This window comes from Tenrec ecaudatus, chromosome 15, assembly GCF_050624435.1.
Source record: "Tenrec ecaudatus isolate mTenEca1 chromosome 15, mTenEca1.hap1, whole genome shotgun sequence".
Classification (NCBI taxonomy): domain Eukaryota; kingdom Metazoa; phylum Chordata; class Mammalia; order Afrosoricida; family Tenrecidae; genus Tenrec; species Tenrec ecaudatus.
In genome coordinates this window covers 55,283,701-55,308,609 of record NC_134544.1, presented here as the reverse complement: position 1 = coordinate 55,308,609, position 24,909 = coordinate 55,283,701, and the positions used below count along the sequence as shown (strand labels likewise).

Below are 24,909 nucleotides of genomic sequence, written 5' to 3'. Positions count from 1 at the left end.
ATTTATAAGGATGCTTTCTCTTAAGGTTAGCCATATGTCTCTTTTTTTGTGGGGCGGGAAGGGGTAATAAAGTGAAATATCAGAATTTAAATTTTAGTCTTGGAAATGAAAAGCAAATTTATTTTGATTAGCCTTTTTCTTTTTTTTTTTACATTTTATTAGGGGCTCATACAACTCTTATCACAATCCATACATATACGTACATCAATTGTATAAAGCACATCCGTACATTCTTTGCCCTAATCTTTTTCAAAGCATTTGCTCTCCACTTAAGCCCTTTGCATCAGGTCCTCTTTTTTTTCTCCCCTCCCCCCTTCCTCATGAGCCCTTGATAATTTATAGATTGTTATTTTGCCATATCTTGCCCTATCCGGAGTCTCCCTTCCTCCCTTTCTCTGACGTCCGTCTCCCAGGGAGGAGGTCACATGTGGATCCTTGTAATCGGTTCCCCCTTTCCAACCCACTCTCCCTCTAATCTCCCAGTATCGCCCCTCACACCCCTGGTCCTGAAGGTATCATCCACCCTGGATTCCCTGTGCCTCCAGTTCCCATATGCACCAGTGTACAGCCTCTGCCCTATCCAGTCCTGCAAGGTAGAATTCGGATCATGGTAGTTGGGGGGAGGAAGCATCCAGGGTCTGGGGGTAAAGCTGTGTTCTTCATCGGTACTACATCGCACCCTGACTGACCTATCTCCTCTCCTAAACCCCTCTGTGAGGGGATCTCCAGTGGCCGACAAATGGGCTTTGGGTTTCCACTCTGCACTTCCCCCTTCATTCACTATGGTATATATATATGTGTTCTAATACTTGCTATTCATAAGGATGCTTTCTCTTAAGGTTAGCCATGTCTTTTTTTTGTGGGGGGGAAGGGGTAATAAAGTGAAATATCAGAATTTAAATTTTACTTTTGGAAATGAAAAGCAAATTTATTTTAAGTAGCCTTTTTTCCTCTTTTTTTTAACATTTTATTAGGGGCTCATACAACTTTTATCACAATCCATACATATACGTACATACGAAATATATATATATATTTTTTTCATGATGCCTTATACCTGGTCCCTTTGGCACCTCGTGATTGCACAGGCTTGTGTGCTTCTTCCATGTTGTGTAGCCTTCATCAGCATATGTTTAGTACTTTCTATAAGGATGCTGCATTTTTAACTGGTTTTTAGAGCTCCCTCAGAGGCATGAAAATAGATTAATCAGCAGTTTTCTCTGCAGAGCTGGCAAAAACAATTGATAGGCATTTTGGGGATATAACTCAACAGATTTATGAAGTTACTTTATATGGTGTTAGTTTAAATTTCTCTTTAATATAAATTGAATGTGAAAAGTAGTAAAATTGAATAAGCCTCAGCATGAATGTTGAGACATTCTTGTTATGTTTTTAAGGTAGCATTAAAATAACTTCACAGGAATTTATTGATTTATTCCCATCAAGATGCATTTACTACATTTACTGCAACTACCTCTTGATTTTTCCTCCAGAAAGTCATAACACTTTTGCTTTCTTTTAAACTTTCTGATATATTGTCCTATATGTGAGATGGTTGAGCATGGGAACATTTGATAATTTTGGTTTTTCAGTTTTTTTACCTATAACTTCAAACTTACTAAATGTTATATATGAAAAGTAGCTCAGAGTCTATTAAATAATGGTATAATAATAGTGTGTCCATTTCTCTAACATGTATCTACTCTCACTGTTTATTTTGTAATACTTTAATATATTGAACATGACTGACCGATAATTAATATCAACAAGAAGTATAAGATGTATTTACTCGTACACCTTTGCCCCCATTTGTTTAGGGGATGAATTTCAATCTGACCTAGAGGCATGGTTAAGAGTTGAGGTTTGTGCAAACATCTGATTACTTCTTGCTTTCAGCAGTCTTCACTAATTGCTCAAAATTTTCCATTTGTTAAAGAACATTAAATTATCTCCAGTTATACTGCAGTCAATAAGAAAATTCACTAGATTTCTCATCATTTTTTTTTTCCATCAGAAATTTCTCTAAGAGAGTGAGTATATTTTTTGTGAAAGGCAGAGAAAACAGCAAGATATGTTGTTGAGACTAAATCTTACTTTACATCTGAGGAGACAGATAGGGAAAGGTGAAATATCAAAAGTAGGGCCAGTCAGCATCTTCTTTCCTTTTTGAGAATAAAATCCCTTTTGTTCAGAAACAAAAGAAGTAGATAAATTGCTTATGTCTGTCCACAAGATGTTTTATCGCTCTTCCCTCCACCAAAAAAAAAAAAAAAAAAAGACATTCTGCCATGCAGTCTTCTTTCCACTCTACCTACTAATATTTGAGAAAACCGTGGTAGGACTTAATGCTAACTCTATGGAATGGTGACTGAACCATTCTAGTGTTGATAGAAAACAACCAAAGTATAATTTTATTGTTTCTTTCATTTGAAATACATTTAGTCTAGTTCTACCTTTGTGAATAAGCATCATTGAAAATTTTGCCCTATCTCCAACACACTTTGTTTATGTAAATAGTGCCCAATCACTTAAATTGTTAATCTGTACAAGTCAACAATCGTGTATTTTGGGCTTTAAGAAAACAAAAACTCATGTACAATTTGAGACATACTGTAGCATTCTCATTGTGTTTTGGGGTCACCTTCCCAGATAATTTCTTCTTTTGGAGGAAGTGTATTATTCATTGTGAAGCTTAGTTTATATTTAATTACCATTTCTTTAATGAAGGATAAGGAATTTAATACTAGGACACAGTAAATAAGTAATAGTATTTTATTTGAAATCCTTAAGTCATTCCACATGTTTTTCCATAATGCTTTTAATAACCATCTTTAACCATTTTAACTCTTCTCATGTAGAAATAACAGTAGCAAATATTGATTTTAACCACCATATATGAATAACTCAAATAAAGTGAACATTAAGGCTTTATGATTGATAGTCATAAATACAAACGTTGACTGTCCTGTAGTAATCAATGCATAGCTACAGCTGGTTGAAGGGGACCAAATCCATTGAAGAGGCGATTTGGTTCCATTTTACCAGCTTTAGCAAAGCATTGCAGTGAGGCTGGTTTTGGATTTTAAACAGTTACATGCTTTTTACTTTTCAAATTGTGGTCATGGCCTTCCTACATTTAGAAATTCTTCACTCATTGAATGCAAACCATACCTCTTTTGAAGGCACTTTTTTGCTACAGTTATTTATTCTTAAAGGTTAGCAATATTTTCCACTTCACAAGTTGTTTAATACATTAAGGGATAATGGATGCATATATTTCAAGGCTTTCACCTAGTTCTTAAAAGTAAAGAGTAACTTGTATCAAAGCTCAGTAATATTTAAAGGAACAGTTGAGCCTTAGCGTATTTTGATAAGATGTTTGCTATTTTTCTCTAAGCAGTAAAGCAGATTGCTTGTGCACTTACAAAACTAATGAATCAGGGAAGCATATTGTGTGTTACACTTTGCTACCACTGTCTTTTTCAGTGTGACACTTGAGAACCAATAGCAAGTGGCTTGATAGTGGGTGGGGGAATATGCGTGGCCTCAAGGAAGCTCTTCTTTCTGCTTTTTGGTTTATAAATAGATGACACATGTGCTCAGTGCCTTACGTGAACGTTTGTTGAAAGGAGCAACCTTGCATGCCAACTTATTTTCCTTTGATTTTCCTTATGGAGTGTTACTAATCATAGGTTAGTTCTTTAACCCTTTTATAGGTCTAAATCCTCTGTCATTTTGAGTACAAATGTCCAAACTCTCTCGGGATCAGTATATTAGTAATATGTTGATTTGTGGTTAGCTGATGTTCATGAGTTTGAGTATTAAAATGCATGAGTGATCCTTAATGAAACAGGAGTAAATTTTTGTTATAATATAGTTTCACTGTTGTATCACAATACGAAGGGTAGTTTCTGGACTTGCAGAAAATAAAATGAATGAGTTATAGTTTGCCTATATGGTAAGTGCTCTCAGTGAAATATAAAATAAATAAATATGTTGTACAATAAGTAAATAGCCTGTATAGTTACTGGTGTGAATGAAACTAAGGGAAAGTCAACACCAATCCAGGCAGTATGCAAATAATTCTTACTACACTTGATCTTAGCCAAAAGGCTGAGAAGTGATGCAAATAATTCTTACGTTAAATATATTCTGCATCTGTTGGTAAGTATCATGTGCTGCTGGTGCATTTAATATACAAGTCCTTCATTTATTCCCTGTAGAAATGAAACAGGTGTTAAATTGTCTGGACTTAGTTGGTAATAAAGCTAACTTCTATTTTATTGGCTGTATTGGAGTTTAGCAGATGCAGCCGCTCAAGTGTGCTTTTGGACGGCAGTTCAGTGTCATGTACTGGCCATATCAGGGCAAGAAGAGGCCGTGAGAAAAAATAGTGCAGCATTTGATAATGTCAGCATCTGTTATCCCTGTCAGAGAGACGGTTGAAATATTTGAGTTACACCAGTGTCAGCAGATGCCCAGAGTTTAATATGCACTCAGTTAAAAATGAACAGCTGATCTAAGTGATGGATGTGACATTTTAGAGTGATTGAAAATACTCTTAGATATGTTAAGTTAAAGTTGTAAGCACCAGAATCAGTATATGATTTTACTCTTTTAAACAGTTGGTCATTTCATTTTCAAAACATTATATGCTCTAAATAATATAGCAGAGAGTACCTAAGTTAGGATTTTAAAAAGGCATTATTAAAAGTGTGCTTTCAAACCTATGGGGTAACTAAGTCAGTTGCTCATTTTAAAACATGAATAGAGTATTACCCTTTGAATAGTATTATAGAAAGAAGTTCTACTTTTGAGGTGCTATAGATTCAATTTTTGGCATTTAGGACAGATAAACTTCCACTGGAACATGTGTATTGCCAGTCTACTTAGTGGGTGATCAGAAAATAAGTGCTTGCCATGAGTTAAGCTTTGAACTAATTTCTTCTTTGAAAATGTAGAGCTTTTAAATCATGTGATTTTTTAAAATTTCAAGTAAATAAGCAGTAATTGATAGGCTACCACTACTATAGTCATTCTCTTATTTTTTGATAATCTGATACAATAGAAATATTCTTTTAACTATTACTTATCCAATTGTCTTATTAAACACAAAGAAAATTGACCATAAACTAGCCATTTCTTTTTGATTTCAAACACAAAATTTAAATGCTTATTGACTTGCTTTTTATACACGTCTTGTATTCCATTTGAAATACTTTTAATAAGTGATTAAAGTACATAGAGTAAATTAGATACTCATAATTTTTCTAACTTTGTTATATATTATAGAAACTTAAAATAGGTACAGCTTGTCATTTGATGCTAAGAGCTTTCTTTATTCTTTTAGAGTATTTTGATACCTTCAGTGTACCATCATGTCTGTAGTAATTGCATTATAATTGCACTGTCTTGATAAAATCTAGTTCTTTGTATCGATTGGTTTATTGTTTATACTCATATGGTCGTGCTTGTTTTATGTACTCTCTTAGAAAAAAGGAGATACAGAGTCCATCTAGATCAGAGGTAGGGAACCTTTTTTCTGCCAAGGACCATTTGGATATTTATAGCATCATTTTGCAGGCCACACACAATTACCAACTTAAAAATTAGCCTGCTATATTTGATCAAACATTTAATTAACCCACCCCTAATGCGATTGCTGGAACTTCTTCCCTTTGATGAAGTATGTGGTGTTAGCTGGTATTGATGATTTCATGGACTTTATGTGACCTGCAGGCAAGACATTCACACCTGTGATATAGATAATTTATTTTCAATAGTTGGTAGTCTGGATACCATTAGACTCTGTTGAATAGTAGTTGTGGCCCAGAAATGTGTCAATTTTTCATGCTTAATTATTTTGTTTTGATTTATATAAAATGCTGTGTATTAACTTAGCATTTAAATTAGAGATTAGGTGAACATCTGATAAATTCAAGAGAACAGGATTTCTTTTTTTAAGAGAGATGTGGGTGTTGTACACAAAACCTAAAACAGCAAAACCTTTGCCTCAGAAATTTTAAACTAAAAGATAAAATATATCAAAACATGAGATAAATATATCTTAACATGTGAAGTTAGCTTTGGCTTATATCTGATTTTTTTGAACAAATCATTCAGTCTTCTATATGTAATATTTAAATTAAGATCTCATTGTTGAGACTGAAAGTAGGTCATGTGCATTCTTTGTTCTTTTGTGCCAGTAATTCTGTTTTCCATTTTTGTAGTCCAAATTAAATCACGAGTACTTAATTAAAAAACTTAAAATGTAGTATGTTTTAAATGTAAACCATGCAGCAAAGAGTACCTAAGATAGGATGTTTAAAAGTTGTTTCATGGTCACTTAAAATCTACTGCAATAATTTTCTTTCGAGAAGTATAAATCGTAGAAATATTTGGCTTCCGTTTATAGGCTGAGATACATTTTATGGTATTATAAAAGGTCATCTTTTTGATACTAGGTTGATTTGCATTATGAAGGTCATTGGTATAGAAAGAAGCTCAAGGGCTTTCTTTAGCTGCTGCTTAGTTTCCTCCTGGCGCTTTATTGCCTACCAAAAATACATACTTCTTTACATTCCATAGCATTGTATGTTCATATGGGTACATAAAGAAGTATGTACTCTGAGTAGGTATTATAAGTAGTTAGCTGTAAAATCATGAAGTGGTTATGTTCCCGTTTGCTAGTAGAACATCCAGCTTGTAGATGTAGAACAATGAAGGATCATTCGCAGTGACTTACTGAGCAAAGACTACATTGTATAACAAATTTACCTGAAGAATAGCCTTCATGCTGCGTGTGGTTCCTTGTTGGCGGACTTGGACCTTTCTAAACATTTGGTGCACTGAATCCTCTTGGGGTTCTTTTCACCAGAGATTCATAGAATCAGTGGGATTTACAGTCTATTTCAGAAATTGGTAAAATCAGATAAGTGTTTTCTTCATCTTCACGGTAAATTGCTTCTTATTTTGTAGTTGGTTTCTAGACCCTAAAAGTAGATAGTAATTATAATTGAATGCAAATTATTTTGACAAAGCAGTTATCTTGTGTAAAATATCACCAGCTAACCAGTGAGTACTCTTGATAGTGACCCTGAAATTGAAAGGACAAGGGAAATAAATGATCTTGTTTAAAATGTGAGTGAGCCAAATTTTTAAAAATGAGAAAGAGTTTTGTTAAAGTGTTTTTTAAGGTTAAGAAGAATTAAGAACTCATGATTATTGGGAAACTTGGTCACTCTTTGGTTTTTATTAGTTTCTTACCCGGATTTTGCAATTTAATCCTTCTGTTTTGAGTGAATCGAATTCAGAGGTATAAATTTGTGTAAATGTAGATGTATAAATGTATCTAATTTTGGTGTGTTCTTTTGATTTTTCTAACATAAGGGATAGCCAGTAGAACAGTAAACTTAGCTTGTAAAGAAATTTTTGTTGGTAGGCATCCTTTAATTACGGTGGTATTGAAAGGTTAATTTAAATGAAAACCCCAAGGAATGTTGAGTTCGTACAAGGGGAGGGGGCAGGTGAAGTAGAATTTCTGCAGCCTGTAATACAAAGCTAGTGCGGCTCAGAGAGAGCAAATCAGGATGTAGCCGTGCAGCAGGCAGTGTCAGCAATGCAGCAGCAGAAGCTCGCCAGGCACGTTCTGGTTTTTACTTTACTGGCCAATTAATAGTAAGCATTAAAAAGTATTTTCTGATTGCCAAGTTTCTTGGTTGATTGATCCTGCACATAGCAAATGGCTTTTAAAAGGTAACATCCTTTGGAAGCAGTATGTGATTTATTAGGGGTGGCAGAATCATGATTGAATTTGAAGCAATAAAAACGGAATGTTGAATGTAAATGACAAAGACCTGTGCCGTTTTGAGATCGAGTTATTAGACAAGATATTTGGGCAGCATTTCTTTTTACACTACATATGCTCAATACTTGAATTGTGAAATGAGGCTATATGCCCAGGCAGAATTTCACTGAACAGTAAAAACATATATTGAATCCATAAATAGGTAAGCATGCAGCAAGTCATAAGCATCCTTAGAAAGCAGGCCTTGGGTGCTGTTACCTCTGAACTGGTCGCTTGCAGCTTCCGCAGTTGGAGCGAGGTAATGACCTCGAGAGTCACAGCAGCAGCAGCCATCTCTTCTGGGCGCTCGGCACTCCATTCGCTGATTCAGCACTTCTTTTCAAGAGCCAAAGGAAGTGTCAGTGAACAGAGAACCTCACCTTTTACGATCAATTTGAAAAACAAACAAACAAACAAAACAAGCCTGCTCTCCCCTTTCTCCCCTTCCCCACCGATGAAACTACGATAAAATGACACCAACATTGGTCTTTGATTAGGAATGTCACATTATCAGTATTGCACAGATAAGTTGAATACCTTGTACCTGCTGTTCAGAAAGTTAAGCGACCCAGGACGGTTGCTACAACAGCCAAGAAAATGGACCTTGCTTACTTGCTTAGATGAAATGCTTCAGAAAAAGGGTAAAAGTTGCAAGGCAAGTTAAATTTATAACTTTAGATAGATGCCACCACCTCCCAAAAGTACAGCTCACTCCCCTCCCCAAGTAACTGTAAACATTCACCCTGTTTTCCTTTGCCCATCAGAATACATGGGATCCTTCTGACTTCTTAGAAAATATTCTGCAGCTTTCTTGCTTTGAGGTTTTTGGTGGTTTTTAGCTTCCAGGATTCAATGGTAGATCTGTGTAGAAGCTACCTTTTCATATCCAGAGGTCAAGTCTGCAAGCGAAGTCAGGACTTCCACATGTCCACTACAGAGACTAATTTAGAGTCTTCCCTCAGTGGCCACAGCTAAATTGTTACAGCTTTATAGGCAGCTAAGCATTTGAAACATGCACTCCCAGGCAAACAGTCTCTCTTGTGCCTCTCTCTTCCCTGACCATATTTAGTCAACCATAGCAAAAAATAGTCTCTCAGCTGTCGATTGTCGATCCCAACGCTGAGAAGCCTCTATCTTGCGTTCTGCCTATTGATTGTTCGTCCTGCGGCCCAAACACTGCTTTGCCATTTGTCCCACCTTTTTTTTTTTTTTTTTAAGAGCACTGCCAAATAAAGCGGTCTCTCATGTTTCCACTTACATTTCCCAGATTTTCACTGAGCTTGCGCTGATACTAGGAAAGCCTGATGCGGCTGTCACTATACTTAGAAGCAGCACTGCAGAGCAAAAAAGGACGGGGGGTGGGTAAAAAAAGCACGCTGGCTAGTAGCAAGACAATCTTCAGACAGATAGAGAACAAGTGAAATCCCTGTGCTGCCAGAATGTATCTTAAAACCTCTTTTTTTTGGTTGTTGGTTAAAAAAAAAAAAAAGGGAGATGATTTATTACGTAGCTAAGGACCTGCAGGTATTTTTGTAAGCTTACCTTTAGAGCTAATTGTTGCTATACCACCTATTTTAAATTTAAAGAAAAATATCTGAATCAGAACTACGTATAAATGGTACAAAGACCATGCATATTGAAGGTGGAAAGATCATTGAGGGAAAGAGATCCATGAAGTCTTGGAAATGCTACCTGAACTTCTAATTCAATGACAACTTTATTCCGTGTTTTATGGGGTTTATTTAAAAAACAGGAAAGTGCTTTTGGATATTTGTGGGAATTCTGTATAGAAACTAAATAATACTTGTAGCTGTATTAAAGTGCATTATGAGTTAAATTTCATTTTTAAATGTGAAGTGATTTTTGTTCTATATTGCCATACTTCTTTACTTTTCCGAAATAATCTTTAGATGCAATTATTTCATTGATTAGATCAAAAGTCTCGTGGTAAATATCCTTACCTATAACTTTGCTAGGCAATATATGCCTCGAAGGAAAAAACACTTTTACTCTGAATTTTTATTGCATATTCACAAAAATGTTTCATATCACACTTTTATTTTTTTAACCCAAGAGAAATAGTAAAACATCAAATCCGGCAACCTCTGGAGGAAAGATAAGATCTTACAAATGTAAAAATGCTCAAGAGGAATAACTGTACCTTAATTTTAATATGTTCCCTAAGTGTTGATGCACTTAAGCATTGGGAGAAAACATGACCTGTTTTCTAAGCTCATTTCCCAGTAAGAAATTTTGCCATTGACATGCTTTTTGTCAGTGGCATGTAACACTTTAGGGTGGCATAGGAATGCTTCTCTCGACATTTGGCAATTTTAAAGAACCACCTTTCCTAGATTTGAAATAACTTTACATGTTTTTGTTAACTATTTCCAAGTAGTGTGTAGTCCTATAAAAATACAAACAATATGAAATGTGTTATGTGCCAAGCACAGTTCTAACCTCTTTATATATATATAGATTTATTTTTCACTAAATAAGAGATTTAGTATTAACATTTTAAAGAGGAGGAAATTGAGGCATAGGTGTTAACCCGCTCAAGACACCAACCATTCTGTTTATCAAAACCTGAATTTGAACCCATATAGTTTGGCAGCAAACTCAGAGCGCCTTACTATTGTGCCCATATTTTTACTCTGGTTAGTAGTAATGAAAAGAGTTATCACTGTAGGGAGCATTATCTCCCAAATAAATGTAGTGTGTTGCTAATGTCCTTGTCTCAATGTATTCAGGAAGATAGTTGTCCATTACATCAGTTGTACCTTCATTAATCTCACTCAGCAGAACATTTAACTCCTTATCTGGAAGTACAAACAGAAACCCAACCAGTTGCCACTGAGTCAGTTTTAGCTCATGTCATCCCCATGCGCTGCAGAGCAGAGCTTTCATGGCTCTGACTTTAGGGATGCACACTGCCAGGCTGTTCATCTGAGGAACCACTAGGGTAGATTAAAACATTTAACTTTTCTGCCAGTGGGCACAAAAGAGATATCAAGATAAATAAAATTTGTGTCCCTAGCTTGTATAGCGTAGGAGAAATGAGAACGGATTAATTATTGAGGTCACGATTATGCTCTTTGAAAGGATGGTCATGTATTCATATAAACAGCTATTTTGTAGCCTATCTTGCCATTGTATCTGATCTTTTTTCTTTTGGAGCTAAACTCAACCATGTTACCAAATAGAATTATTGAGCCTTTGAATTAACAGCATCTGTCAAAAAAGGATATGTGGGAAAATAAAAAATAACAAGTAAAAAAAAAAGAATTTAAAGACATGTAGTGTCCATTCATTGTAGAAAATAAAAAATGTTGGGTTGATGAAAGAAAATAAAAATCATCCATAACTTTATATCTTAAAAGAAGACCACAGATAACATTTTGGAATATACTTTCCTAGATATTTTGTCCTCATCATTTCAGATTGGGGTGTGTGTTGAACTAAAATACTTTCCAACTGGGTGCCTGTTTTAATTTACCGTGCCCCACCCCTGTAAAGTTAATGAAACGACTTGATAAACTGTTTTAGTAAGTTTCTTTATGGATTCTGGACTAACAATGATGATCGGTAGAATTTTTCATTAACTTGGCAAGCATTTGTTGGACTGCTAATATGTGTTACAGTGTTATTCTAATAACTTTTTACACAGAGTAATGTTAACATGTAAGGTCTCCACCGTTTAATAGCCATGGATTTTCTAAAGAAAGATTGCAAAGTATGGCAGGCCTAAAACTTGACCCAATGCCATATGAATATGACATACCGACATAGACAGCTGCATGCCCCTTCTACTTCTTAGAACCCATTTGTTCATCATTCAGCAAACGTTTAGCATTGCCATGTGCCAAGGATTATACTGGCACCACTGTTAGTTGTGTGGAACATAATACTTCCTTGGCACTATCCATAAATGCCTGCTTAACTGGTAGTACGATCTTATCTTTAAACCATCCATGCCCTTAACCTCTTGGAAAACAACTGAGTTGAGAAATAAGACTCTTTGAAGCATCAGAGAATATATCTCCCATCTTGCATATACTATGCTCCCCCTATATGAGAGACTGTTGGCTCAATAAAATTATTTACTGAGCTGATAACATCTTTAACCCCAGAAACTTTGTGGGTTCAGTGCTTGCAGCATCTTCATTAAGGAATGTGCTATAGGGAGCAGCCTGTAGCTGGGCTTTATAGTTACATTGTAGCTAAATCCACTGTCAGTTTCTACTCTTCATCATCCAAAAAAGAGTTTCTTTCCTTTTCTTTTAAAAAGATTTTATAATTCTCTGGTGAAAAATCCATATAACCCTTGCAGATCAAATCACTGTAGAATCTTTATTCTTTCTTTATGCCAGCACCCATTCTGGCCTTCACTGACCCCTGACTTTCACATTCGGTTCTTGCGTGCCTTGTGTTCTTTTCCTGTGGTCCTTTTCATATAGGCCCTGTCTTGCGAGTCTGTGTTTAGGTTCATTTTTGTTTGCATAATGCAAAGAATGATTTAAGGAAAAGGTTGGCAATATAAGTCAGTTCCATATTTGTACCCATTCCAAAGAAAGATAATCCAACAAGATGCAAAAAATAATTGAACAGTATCATTAATATTATACGTAAGTGAAAGGTTGTTGTTGTTTTTAAGGTGATTCAAACACTTGCAGCAGTGCATTGACAGGGACCTGCTAGAAATTCAAGCTAGATTCAGAAGAGGATCTGGGACAAGGATATCATTGCTGATTTCCTATTATGTATTTTTACTTAAAGCAAAGAATACCAAAATGATGTTTACTTGTATTATATTTATTACAGTTTTGACTGTATAGATTATAACACATTATGGATAACATTGTGAAGAATGGGTATTTTGTAACACTTAACTGTTGTTCTGTGGGACATGTACATCCAAAAAAAAAAGTTGTTCAAGCCGAACACGTGATATTGTTTGGTTTAAAATCTGTAAAGGTGTTTGTTCATCAAGGTTATATCCTTTTGCCATGGGTTTTTACTTTGTATGCTGAGAAAATCTGAACTGCTGGAGTTTGTGAAGAAGAATGAGGAGCTAGGATTGGAGAAAGGCTGACTGACATTCTGTGATAGGCAGATGACACAATAGTGCTTCAAGAAAGTGAGGAGAACTGGAAGCACATGCTGGTTCAGATTACCACCTTTCAGTATGGATTACATCTCAAAATAAAGAACACAGAAAACCTCACAAGGAGACCAGTAAGTAACATCATGATAAAAGGAGAGAAGACTGAAGTTGTTATGGATTTCCTTTACCTAGACCCCATGTCAACACCTATAGAAGTAGTAAAGAAGTCAAATAATTATATTTTGCAAATCTTCTGTAAAACACTTCTGTAAGGTGTTAAAAAGCTGAGATGTCACCTTGAGCAATTGCATGGGAAAACCGGGCAATAAACAGGGAAGACTAAAGGAGAACTGACGCCTTTAGAGTATGGTGTTGGCAAAATGCCATCAACTGCCAGAAGAAGGAACAGATTGGTGTTGGAAGAAATAGAACCAGAAAACTCTTTAGAAGCAAGGATGGAAAAAAGAAAGAAAAACAAAACAAGGATGGTGAGATTGTCTCACATACTTTGGACATGCTATTAGGAGAGATGAGTCCCAATGTCATGATCCTTGGCAAAATGGACAGTCAGTGAATAAAGAGGAAGACCCGCAGGGAAATTGACAGACAATATTCATTATAGTAATAGGCTCAAATTTAGAAAGGATTGTGAGGATGGCTCAGGATCAGACAGTGTCTGCTTCTGTTGTGTTGAACCAACTTGATGGCAGCTAGCAACAACGTTTCCTTAACACAATCAAGGTCCTCAAATAGAAGGAAACTCTTAGAAATTGTCACAGGCCCGAGGAGCTGTGAAAACGGCGGAGAGGCCACATCCAACTTCTTTGACTACACAAGAGAAGAGTTTCTGTAGAAATGTTGATGTTAGTGATGAGTCAGTTAGAAACAGAAGGTAACATGTTATGAGTCAGGGTGTGTAATCGTGGTGCTGCATAATCAGTGTGGGGGCCTCAGCTTTCCAGAAGTAATTATACGTAAGATGGCTGGTGAATGTTCAACAAACTTGATGTCTAAATGGCAATGCCAAATTACTATTTACAGAGAAAAATATTACTGCTAATAGATTCCAGTACTCACATTATCAAATCAGCCTTTTCACTGTTTTGGGAAAATACAGATCTGTTTGAAACTATATTAAAATTGAAAATTGGTGAGTAGGACAGTTGGTCGAATGATCTTAACAATGTTATCAACCTTTGAAATAATGCCATTTACCGTTGCTAATTATAATGCAATTAAAATGCCGCGATTCCTATTAGAACATTTTCTGTGAGTTCCCAGTGGCCAGAGGGTCCAGGAGATGGGGGGAGGAAGGGTATGGTGCTGATGTTCCCCTCTACCTAGGTACACTGGAGGGACCTAGTCCTGTACTAGAAAGGGGTGGGAGGGTACTATTTCGGGGCTGATGACTACAGCCACCCCATTACTCCTTTGTGGTCTGGGCTGCTAACTCTTCTTCCAAGCAGCTGTTAGTTTCCAGGCTCTCGGCCTGGAATTTCAAACCTTCTGAGACTTGCAGTACATCGTCTGTTCCAGTGGGTTCCTCCCCAGCGCTGGGGGTAGCAGCAGGTGGCAAGCTCCCAGGACACAGGTCTGCTCAATTACCAATAGGGCCTTCAAGTCAAAAGCACAGTGGTACTGGGGGTTCCAAGCTCTGAGGGACACCTCCACGTACTTAAGCTCACGTAATGTCAATTTTGTACAATGTCCTTAGAGCATCCCAATAGTCATGAGGCTGGTATAGGACTGGGCACTTTTGCTGTACACGGGGTCTCCGTGCATCTGAGCTGACTCACAGTGACTCACAATAGCAAAGTTTTGTTTATGCATGTTCTGAAGCTTTCTTTACCATACTTTTACAGCTCACTCTCATACACATTATCTTAGGAATAAAACTAGCATGTTAAGTGCCGTCAAGTAAGCACTGCTAATACATAGTGACCTTATGTACTAACAAGGAAATGTTTCTATTGCTTTTGCCCATTTATACTCTGACAAAAAATATGAATATTTTCTTTATTTTTTCTTCAGAATTTTCTCTTTGTGGGGGTTGGGAAGGTGATGAACATCTACTTATGCAGTACACAAGTTCAACACACTTTACCCTTGCATTTTCTCAGATTGAGAAGCATATTAAGGGATTTTTTTTCAAATTATGATTCTACCACATGAAATCTTCTCATTAAGAAAAGCTTCTGGTGTGTAGTAAGAAAGAATAGTTTTAATTTTATTCTTCTTTAGGAGGGAGCTTTTTTTCTTTAAGAAATATTCATTTCTTGATAGTCTGTTCCTTAAACTTGGACTTTTAAATCTTTGCTACATTTTAGAATAACTTGGATTTTTTGCTTGGGGAATAATTTGTTACTGATTCTTAAATTTGAAGTATTCAGTTATAATAATTGGCGTTGTGTGTGCTTTGAGCTAAGCTGTTTGGAGGACTAGTGACACACATCAGTTTTATATTCTGCCTTTCAAGACAGGTCCCATCCGTAAAATCTGTTGTAATTGTTTTTGTTCCTTTTGTTTACCTGGCTGTTCCTTACCTTTTATTAATAAGTGCTGTTCCAATTGAGCCAAAGAGATCCCACAGGCTGAAAGCCTGTCCTTCTTAGGTATAATTCTTTCTCCTGTTTTTGTTCATGTATTACTCTGATTCTGTCTTTTTCTGTTTGTTTACTTCTCAGAATATCAAAAATTACACATTTCAAATTTAGAAATATGGATTTCTCTGTTTGTCTTGAAGGGACTTTTATAAAGCAATGTTTTTATGTGATTTCAAAATTTAATTTGGAATCTTTTTTAAAGAAACTAATATAAATATCAACCTATGTAAATAACAAAGTAGTGTAAATTTGACTTTCAGTGCCATGCGTGTTTTACTGTCTAAATTACCAAGACCCTGGATTGTGGATGAAAAGAAAGATGATGGTTATACTGCCTTGCATCTGGCTGCCCTTAACAACCATGTAGAAGTGGCCGAACTCTTAGTACATCAGGTGAGGAGAACAGTTTTAATCGTAACAATTTCAAACTACTGCCATTCATTTGTTTAATCCTTCATCAGTTACTTATGAGTAGGTTATAATAAAACGCTCATGATGATGCAAATTCAGATATACAATGCATGTTTCATCTTTGTCTAACACTGCTTCTTAAATAGGAGGCAGGGCTCTGGATCCTTAAATCTCTGGTATTTCCTCTACACAGTCTTCCCACAGTAGGCTAACAAAATGGGCATCAGCTGGCAAGGATTTCCCAGAATTGCTATCACTCTTAGAGAAGTAAGTTATCAGTCAGGACCAAGAAGAGTCCAATCCGTGTTCATAGTTCAGATGAGGTGGCCAGTTGTCATCAGGTGATGCCAGATTGCAGCTAGGGGAATGGGGATCTGGTTCATGAGTGGTGCTGGAAACTGGAATTCATTTATTCATCCAGAATCGAAAGGACCTTGCCTATTTATGAGACTAGATTTGGGGCGTGGGGGCGAGGATTGCCTTATTGCTGTTTTATGAAGTTTTATTATATTCTGCAAAGTTTTAAAATTTATAATAAAGCATATAGCCATATAAATGCATTAAATTGTCAAAGAATTATCTGTAATCTCATATCATTCTAAAAACTTAAAGAGGAAAAAGAAATAGTTAAAAAATTAAGCTACCATTTTTCCTCTGGTATTTTTACCTTTTGCTATTGTAGTTACTACTCTGAAGTAGTTTTGATTATAAATTCCTATTCAAAACTAAGCTGATGCTAAATCACATTGTCTAGGCAATTATTACTTTTTATATTAAGTCTTAAAATCAGAATAAGTTCCTCAACTTACTTAGAATTCATTTAATATTCCAGATTGTTTACCTCTCCATGTTAAGTCTTAGAATCAGTGTTCTTAGTTTCTATTCTGTACTTTGTTCTTTTTGTGTTCTCAGATAAAATCATCATAGTAGAAACACATCTTTTTTAAACATGCTGTTCTCCTTGAGAAATGCTGTTGCCTCATTCAGTTCTCCCTGTGTAGCCAGCAACTATTATTATATGGAATTCACTGCAGCAACTGACAGTGGGGAAAGTGGTTAGCAGTGTTCAGTGTTCCACACTGATAGTTATTCATTTATTTTTTTAAAACATTTTATTAGGGACTCATACAACTCTTATCACAATCCATACATACATCAATTGTATAAAGCACATCTGTACATTCTTTGCCCTCATCATTTTCAAAGCATTTGCTCTCCACTTAAGCCCTTTGCATCAGGTCCTTTTTTGCCCCCACCCTCCCAGCTCCCCCCTCATGAGCCCTTGATAATTTATAAATTATTATTTTGTCATATCTTTCCCTGTCGGCGTCTCCCTTCAACCCCTTTTCTGTTGTCCGTCCCCCGGGGAGGAGGTCACATGTAGATCCTTGTAATCGGTTCCCTCTAAAGATCATTTTATGGCTCTTATGGCTCATAACAATCCAGACATCAATTGTATCAAGCATATTTGTACATATGTTGCTATCATTATTTTCTAAACATTCACTTTCTAGTTGAACCCTTGGTATCAGCTCCTTGTTTTTCCCCTCCCCCTGTCCTTGTGACCCTTGACAATTTATAATTATTATTTTCATATTTTATACCGATTGCTGTTTCCCTTCCCTCATGGTTTCTGTTCATCCCCGTGTCTGTTTGTGCTTATGTGTTGATCATTGTCATCAATTGGTACCCCCTTCGTCCCCTCCCTTCCCTCCCTTCCCTCCACACTCCTAGTATCGCTACTCTCATTCTTGTTCCTGAGGGGTTTATCTGATCTGGATTCTGAGTGTCATGAGCTCTTATCAGTACCTGTGTACATGCTAGTCCACATTGAAAGGCAGGACTGGGATCATGCTAGTGGGGAGTGAGGAAGCATCAAGGAACCAGAGGGATATTTTATGTTCCATTGGTGCTATACTGCACCCTGGTTGACTCATTTGTTCCCTGTGACCCTTCTGTGAGGGGACGTCCCATTGTCTACAGATGGGTTTTGGGTCTCCACTCGGAACCCCCTCGTTTTCAACAATATGTTTGTTTGTTTTGGGTCTTCTGATGCCTATTAACTGATCCTATGACACCTAATGATCGCACAGGCTGGTGTGTTTCTTCCATGTGGGCTTGTTGCTTTGTTGCTAGTTGGCCGCTTGTTTAATTTAAAGCCCTTAAGACCCCAGATGCTACATCTTTTGATAGCCGGGCACCATCACCTTTCTTCACTACATTGGATTATTCACCCATTTTGTTTGCAGCAATCATGCTGGGAGGGTGAGCGTCACACAATGCCAAGTTGTTAGAACAAAGTGTTCTTGCGCTGCGGCAGGGTTTGAGCTGAGGCCCAAAGTCCATTCACTACCTGGGTGTATTGCCATATAAATATATGTACATAGGCCAATACCTCTATTTTTATGAACTGATGTATTTACATAAGTATACACCTATGTTTATTTATACCTCTAGCCATAGCTTTACTTCCTAGGTCTTTCCTTTGTTTCCTTTTAGCTTCCTCCTGCCCCCACCGTAATGCTCGCCCTTCTTCTGCCTTTTAGTACCAATACTTATTTTTTGTAATATTCTTTATGTAACAAAATGCTGGGGTTTTTTGTTTTGTTTTAAAGTTTTATATTTTAATTGATTTTTTAAAATTAGGGGCTCATATAACTCATCACAATCCATACATGCATCAATTGTGTAAAGCACATTTGTACATTCATTGCCCTCATCATTTGCACTCCACTTAAGCCCCTAGCATCAGGTCCTCATATTTTTCCCCTCCCTCATGAACCCTTGATAATTTATAAATGATTATTTTGTCATATCTTTCCCTGTCCGATGTCTCCCTTGACCCACTTTTCTGTTGCCCGCCCCCCAATTCCCCCTTTCCAACGCACCTTCCTTTTATCCTCCCAGTATTGCCACTCACACCACTGGTCCTGAAGGGATCATCCGCCCTGAATTCCCTGTTTCCAGTTCCTATCTGTACCAGTGTACATCCTCTGGTCTAGCCAGACTTGCAAGGGAGAATTTAGATCATGATAGTGGGGTTGGGGGTGGGGTGGGGCGCGGAGGAAGCATTTAGGAACTAGAGGAAAGTTGTACTTTTCGTTGTTGCTACATCGTACCCTGACCGTCTCATCTCCTCCCCGAGACCCCTCTGCCAGAGGATCTCCACAAAGCCTAAAAATGGGGTTTGGGTCTCCACTCTGCACTCCCCTCCTCATTCACTATGGTAAAACTTTTTGTTCTGAGGATGCCTGATGCCTTTGACACCTCATGATCACACAGGCTGGTTGGTGTGCTGCTTCCATGTGGGTTTTGTTGCTTCTGAGCTGGATGGCCGCTTGTTTACCTTCAGACTTTTAAGACCCCAGAAACTATATCTTTTGATAGCCAGGCACCATCAGCTTTCTTCACCACATTTGCTTATTTACCCACTTTGTCTTCACTGGTGGTGTTGGGAAGGTGAGCATCATAGAATGGCAATTTAATAGAAGAAAGTATTCTTGCATTGAGGGAGTACTTGAGTGGAGCCCAATGCCCTTCTGCTACCTTAATACTAAATCTATAAATATAGCCACACAGATCTATTTCCCCATCCTCATACATAAATATATTTGCATAGGTACATGTCTTTATCTAGACCTCTATAAATGCCCTTTGCCTCCCAGTTCTTTCCTCTATTTCCCTTGACCTTCCCTCTATCCCACTATCATGCTCAGTCCCCACCAGGGTTTTAGCAATTCCTCTTGGTTATATTACCCTTGATCATGCCCTGCCAGGCCTCCCACACCCTCTACACCACCAATTTGGATCACTTGTTCCCTTGTCCCTGGGTTTATTAACATCACTTCCTTTCCTCCCCTCCCCCTCTCCCATGTCACCCTGGAACTGCCTGTCCCGTTGTGTTCTCCTCCAGATTGTTCATCCAGCCTATCTTATTTAGACAGACCCGTGGAGATAATAACATGCACATATAAACAAGACAGAGCAAAACCAAGTAACAATATACAACAAAAGAACAACAAACCAATGACCCAAAACGAAAACACAACAAGAATAGCTTGTGGTTAGTTCAGGGATCGTTTGTTGACCTTTAGGAGTTAGGAGTGTTTTCAAGGCCAGTCTTTTGGGGCACCACGCCCTGGTCCCACAGTCCACCCCAAAGTCCACCTTCAGTAGTCCCTGCGTACCTCACCACTCCATTCCTTTGCTATTCTGTTGCACTCCCTTAGTGGTTTGCTTAGGTGTGGCGGGATCAGATCAGATGCAATTCCCACTCTGTGTCTCTGGTGTTGTCCACTGTAGGGCTATGGGTCAGTGAGGGATGTCTTGTCTCATAGTAGGGCTGGCCTTGTGGTCCTCTCTGTGGACTGGCTGCTCTAATTGGGATCATCGTCCTCAAGGCTTGGTGGGTGTTTTGTTTTGTTTTAATGTCAAAATGTAATCATGTAAAATGTATTTTCCTTGTTCAGGGCAATGCAAACCTGGATATCCAGAATGTGAACCAGCAGACGGCCCTCCACCTTGCTGTTGAGCGACAGCACACCCAGATTGTCAGGGTAAAGTTTTCAGATCTAAAGCTTTGCTTACAATTGCATTTTGACCATGCACGCTTTTAGAACTTTTAAAAATACTGATTTAAATGATAGACTTTATAGATTTCTCACCAAATATTTAAGTATAGTTGGATGTAAAAATGTCAAAATTATGATTTTAGGCTAATAATTTTGTATCCTTTGGATAAAGGATTTACTTTTTATTAGGGGAAAACAGAACAGCTAGGATAATTAAATGCTTTTGTCCTCTATGGGAATTCTCAGAATTTCAAATCAGAAAATTTCAAAGTCATTTGTAAGTTAAAATTTTAAAGTATATTTTCTCTTAATTTGTGATCGAAAGTAAACTAATTTAAAACCATTGAAAATGCACTGCTGCAAATGCTGGAAACTGAAATATAGTTCTTAGGTTTCACTAATCTTGTGATTCCATACAAAATGTATGAAAGATTATCGGTTTAAATATTTTTCTAGAGGAGAAATTCTTAAAATTTGGTGCCTAGATCAGCAGCATTGGTAACACCCGTAAACCTGAAAGAAAAGCAAATTCTTCTGCCCTCCCCTAGAAATGGCTGGGACCCAGCAAGCTGAGGTTTAACAAACCATCCAAACAGTTCTCATGTTTGAGAAATGCTGCTATTGAGTGACATTTTATTTAACAATTTTGTGAACAAAGAGAGTCCCTGGTGATGTTGCAGGTTAAGTGTTGGGCTGCTAAACTTCTAGAAGCTCAGTGGTTCAAACCCACCAGCTGTTCTGTGAGAGAAAGATGAGGCTGTCTACTCCTGTAAAGATTGACAGTCTCAGACACCCCTGGGGCATCTTTTCCAGTCTGTCCTCTATGTTGATTGTAATTGACTCCATGGCAGCTGGTGTGTGAAACAACAACAAAAAGTATTTGCCACGAGAGATGAGTTTCTTCTTCTTTTTTTAAAAAAAAATAATTTTATTGGGGGCTCATACAGTTCTTATCACAATCTATCCATCCATCCATTGTGTCTGTCAAGCACACTTGTACCTTTGTTGCCATCATCATTCTCAAAACATTTGCTTTCTACTTGAGCCCTTGGTATCAGCTCGTCATGTTTCCCCTCCCTCCCCGCCCCCGCTTCCTAATGAAAGCTTGGTCATTTATAAATTATTATTTTGTCATATCTTACACTGTCGGACATCTCCCTTCACCTACTTTTCTGTTGTCTGTCCTCCAGGGAGGAGGTTATATGTAGATCCTTATAATTGGTTCCCCCTTTCCACCCCATCTTCCTTCCACACCCTCCCAGTATTGCCACTTCTTTTTTATGTTGATTTTTTTAAAAGTCGTTGTAGAAAGGATGATGTCAAATTGTAAAAGCACCATAAGCAAAATCTTGAATATACTTACTGTGTAATTTATCAATAGAAAGGTATTGATAATCAGCTTTATCTAAGGAGTTATAGTTTAGCAAACACTGTTCATGTTACTTTTTTTAAGTTCCTTTTGCCAAAATTCCTCTGGTACTTGTACATTTCTTATGACAATTATTTAGAGAAAATGGCCAAAATGAATCAGTACTCTTTTAATATTTTTATTAGTAGAAGTTTGAATATTATAATTTGTTTCCTGGCAGAAGGGCTTGAAAGATCTCAACTAATGTCTGAAATTAAATAAAAATTGAAAATCTTCAGTCCCCTATTTATCTGATTAAGTTCTTGGCTTTGTTTATTTGTTTTCAGTTGTCTGGATAATGACCAGGATATTAGCACATTCTTTGACTGCTGTCTGAAAGTTAGTTGGTTTGGACTTAGCACCTGCTGCATGGGAGAAAGATTATAACGGTGTAAACCTGACATGCGGCAGTTTTACTCTGTCCTGTAGGGTTGCTATGAGTCAAAATTGACTTGACAGCAATGAGGATGTGCTCATGATCATTAGTGAATTATGTACCCAGAGCTCTGAATATTAATATGTTTTGTAATTTCTTATGGCATGTATACTGTACCAAAATAAAATGCCTTTCTCTTCTAGCTTTTAGTCCGCGCAGGTGCCAAACTAGACATTCAGGATAAGGATGGGGATACTCCTTTACATGAAGCTCTCAGGCATCACACTTTGTCTCAGCTTCGTCAGCTCCAAGATATGCAAGATGTGGGGAAGGTAGATGCTGCCTGGGAGCCATCCAAAAACACAGTAAGTGAAGATCATGTGTGATTATGCATCAGTAGAAGCATGTTTTGTTCTTAATGAAAAATCTTCCTTTTCTCTCTCCTAACCATCAGTTAATTGTAGGCATTTTTCAAAGCTCTGCTATCTCTTTCTATTTTACCTTCCTTCCTTAAGTTATATTTTGCATTTCATACCTGAAACTAACTTCTTAAATTTATGAAGGTAAATAAAAATAAAGTTTCGCTTAAAAATCAGAGCAAGCGTTATTAAACAGAAATATCACAATATGAAGCTATTATTTCTCAAGATATCCTTCATCTAGGTTAAAACACTTATAAAGGTGAAGTTTCCATCTCTCTCCCCATTCCCTGAAGAACTCTGTGCTCCTTGATTGATGTTCATCACATCACAAAGGCATTTTTGGCGTTCTTGAGAGGAGCATCCTTTGGAATTTTCATTTTGGGAACAAAAAAGCCTGAAGAGGTGACATCAGGGTTGTAGAGTGGATAGGGTAAGGCTATCCAACAGAATCCCCCCAAGTCAGCTCTTGCTACATTTGAAGAATGGATGGATAAAATTCTTGGTGTAACATCCATGTTTTTTTCACCAATGCCGTTTTAATTTTTTAAAACTTCTTTTTAATAAGCCTTTGTGTGAGAGTTCAAGAAAATGTATTAAAATTACTCTCTTGGAGTTCCCAAAACAACAATCGCCATAACTTCTATGAGGTGACCCTTAGTCATCCTTCAGATCTGGTACTGAACTCACCCATGTTGGAATCATCACCCATGAAAGATCAAAAGGGCAGCACTTACCCCAGGACAAAGACAGGGCCTTCGGAAGGGAGGAGGACTGGAAGCAGGAAACAGGAAGTGGGGAAAGTGCAGGAACATTGAGAATAGCAATGGATGAGTTGAAATCAAATGTATGTCAATTATTGAATGTAAAACTGATGATTTACTCTGTAAATTTGCACCTAATTCATAATAAGAAGTTTGTGTGTGTGTTTTAAGATTAAATGAGTTCAAAATTATGGAAAGTATTGTTTAAAATAGTTACCTAGTTCATTGTAGATGCTCAGTAAATGTTCATTATAACTATAAGCTTGACTCAGTAGCTCAGATGGTAGTGTTAGAATCTGTTTTATGTCATTCTCCATTTCATGTGTTAATCCCTAGAGTTTGGGTCCCTTCTTAGTTGATTCTTCCCTATTGTTCGAGACTGGTTGCTAGCAGCTCCAGAGCCAAGTAGTATAGGCAAGAGAGTCGTACTGTTTCCTCCCGGTAGTGGGCTGGAACATGACAACAGTTGTAAGCACGGCGCAGGACCAGTTGGTGTTTTGTTCTATGGGTTTCTATGGGTCGGAATGGACCCAACAGCAGTTGAGAACAATACTGTTACTCAGTATCTCACCCAGAAAGTGTGCTCTTTTGGTCTACCCTGGAACTGGGGTTAATCCTTAAACAGTGTGCCTGACAAAATTAGGCATAGGGAAAAATCGGAAAATGGATTTTAATACTTTAACACATAAGTGTTCCCATATCAATTTAGGTTGTCAGTTCTTTCCAGAAATGTGTTCGTTCTCTGTCTCTCTGTCTCTCTCCTTCTCTCTCTGTCTCACACACACACACACACACACACACACACACACACACACACACGAACTTCAGAAAGTTTGTGGAAGCATTCCATTATCTTTTCATTTCATTTTTTTCACCAACTTTTTGTAGCCTCCTCGTGTGTGTGTGTATTGTATTATTTTTGACATTGGTGAAAATTGATAGCAGACTCCCAAAGGAAAATAACGGCTCTTTTCTTTTTATTTCAGTTAATAATGGGGCTCGGTACCCAGGGTGCAGAGAAGAAGAGTGCAGCATCTATTGCTTGTTTTTTGGCAGCCAACGGTGCCGACCTCAGCGTTCGGAATAAGAAGGGCCAGTCACCACTCGATCTCTGTCCTGATCCAAGTCTCTGCAAAGCACTGGCAAAATGTCATAAAGAAAAAATCAGGTGTGTATTATGTATTGTTACAAAACTTGGTGCTCTGTGAAACCATGAAAGGGAGACCCACTGCCACGGAGTCAGTTTTGACTCATAGTGACTATCTGTGCAGGGTTTTCCGAGACTGCATCTTCATGGGGGCAAACAGCCTCATCTTCCTCAGTTCCAACTGGTGAGTTTGAACTGCCCAGCGTGCAGTTAGCAGCCCAGTGCCTACCAGACAGCACCACCAGGATGCCTTTGATATT

The 24,909-nt window shown here is 37.5% G+C and overlaps 1 protein-coding gene across 1 annotated transcript in view; it reads left to right on the top strand.

Annotated features, from left to right (window-relative positions):
• The window catches only part of MIB1 (MIB E3 ubiquitin protein ligase 1), a 174,137-nt gene that overhangs the window by 131,542 nt on the left and 17,686 nt on the right, over nt 1-24,909 (top strand). Inside the window, exons 13-16 of the mRNA XM_075533030.1 lie at nt 15,814-15,946; nt 20,434-20,520; nt 22,523-22,684; nt 24,489-24,670. Of these exons, the coding sequence (XP_075389145.1) occupies nt 15,814-15,946; nt 20,434-20,520; nt 22,523-22,684; nt 24,489-24,670 (564 nt within the window). The remainder of the gene's footprint in view (nt 1-15,813; nt 15,947-20,433; nt 20,521-22,522; nt 22,685-24,488; nt 24,671-24,909) is intronic.